The following is a 1491-nucleotide window of genomic DNA, read 5'->3' as shown; positions in this document are numbered from 1 at the left end:
GACTAGTTTCTCAGCATCACCCCTGGACAGGATATTTATCATTTTGCAATATTCTGGAAATGAAAGGACATTCTAGAAACCTCTTTAATATGGGATTTAATTGATGGGCCCTGATCAAAAATAACACCAAGATTTTTTACTTTATTATCTGAGATCAATTTAGTCCCACCAAAATAAAGTGACTGACTAATCAGCTTCTTTTTCAGAGACACCAGTCCAAAGACTAACTTCTGTTTTGTCTCCATCAGAAGCTGAAAGTTAAGTCATCCTATCAGCATAGAAATTAATCCCTTGCTGTCACATGATTCTAATAATTCATGAGACAAAGTCGGCTTCATGTTTACAACCAGAGAAACTTGAAGTCTTTTCACGGTTGTTGACCTACAAAATCAGGTAGAACAAATCTGAAACATATTTTTTTTTCCTCTGTCTTTTTATCAGACACCTTCGCCAGTAAATTGGCCGCCATCCAGGACCAATACGCCGACGCCTCCATTGGGAATGTCACTGGAAGCAATGCTGTCAACGTCTTTCTTGGAATAGGTGTGGCGTGGTCCATTGCTGCCATCTACCATTACAGCAAAGGGCAGGAGTTTAAGGTGGACCCAGGAACTCTGGCCTTCTCTGTAACTCTCTTCACCATCTTTGCATTCATATGCATTGCTGTCCTGATTTACCGGCGCCGACCATCCATCGGAGGGGAGCTTGGTGGTCCACGAATTCCTAAAATCCTCACCACTACCCTGTTCTTTAGCCTGTGGTTGATGTACATCGTCTTCTCATCGTTGGAAGCTTACTGCCACGTTAAGGGCTTCTAGAAGTTCTGCTTCGAACTGAAATTCAGGTTCTGATGGATTCTTATTGGTTCCATTCAATTCCTGCAGGTTCTAACAGGTTCCTATAATGTGTGTTTTTTGAAAGGTTACTAGGGTTTGTAAGAGAGTCTGATGAATTATGGGTTCCTACAGATTCCGATGATTCTGGCCTCGTAACCCTAGGCAGGATTTGTCAGATTGCTGTAACAAAGAGGTTTGAGTCATTTCTGCTGGTTTCTTTGACGTTCTGTTATTTTATTTCTGAGCTTCTTTTGGAATGCTCGGTCCCATTTTTAGCTGCGGTTACTGGTGTGTTGGAATTTTTTAGTGGTGTTGTTAAACAGCCAGTTTTTGGTGTTCTGCTCTCTGCCGAACCATTTTAAAGCACTCAGTTGGACTCATGCAGATCTGACTCTTTTTGACCTCATAGTTTACTTTCAGAGAGTACTTAGTGATTTATTTTAGCTTCTTCAGAGTTCTACCAGGTCCAAATATCTTCAGCAAGGTTTTTTTTTCTCTTCTCATGCCAAAAACATTAGAGGTTCACCTGCTGCCCTGAAGGGACCTTGGACCTTTTGCTGCATTGGATTCTTTTTTGCCTGCAGAGGGCTGGTGACCTCCCACAATCCCAGTCTTCAGTAAATCTCCTTGCGTGACGACCCCTCTACCTTTATTT

The 1491-nt window shown here is 41.9% G+C and overlaps 1 protein-coding gene across 1 annotated transcript in view; it reads left to right on the top strand.

The window, feature by feature from the left end:
- LOC107103391 (sodium/calcium exchanger 1-like) overlaps positions 1 to 1195 on the top strand; it is a 7111-nt gene extending 5916 nt beyond the window's left edge. Inside the window, exon 5 of the mRNA XM_015403084.1 lies at positions 442 to 1195. Within this exon, the coding sequence (XP_015258570.1) occupies positions 442 to 818 (377 nt within the window). The 3' untranslated portion in view covers positions 819 to 1195. The remainder of the gene's footprint in view (positions 1 to 441) is intronic.
- The last annotated feature ends 296 nt before the right edge of the window (positions 1196 to 1491 follow it).

This window comes from Cyprinodon variegatus, unplaced genomic scaffold (genome assembly GCF_000732505.1).
Source record: "Cyprinodon variegatus isolate N-32 unplaced genomic scaffold, C_variegatus-1.0 Scaffold1437, whole genome shotgun sequence".
In the NCBI taxonomy this organism is placed as follows: Eukaryota; Metazoa; Chordata; class Actinopteri; order Cyprinodontiformes; family Cyprinodontidae; genus Cyprinodon; species Cyprinodon variegatus.
The sequence above is the reverse complement of the archived record's forward strand: the minus strand, read 5'-3'. Positions and strand labels throughout refer to the sequence as shown.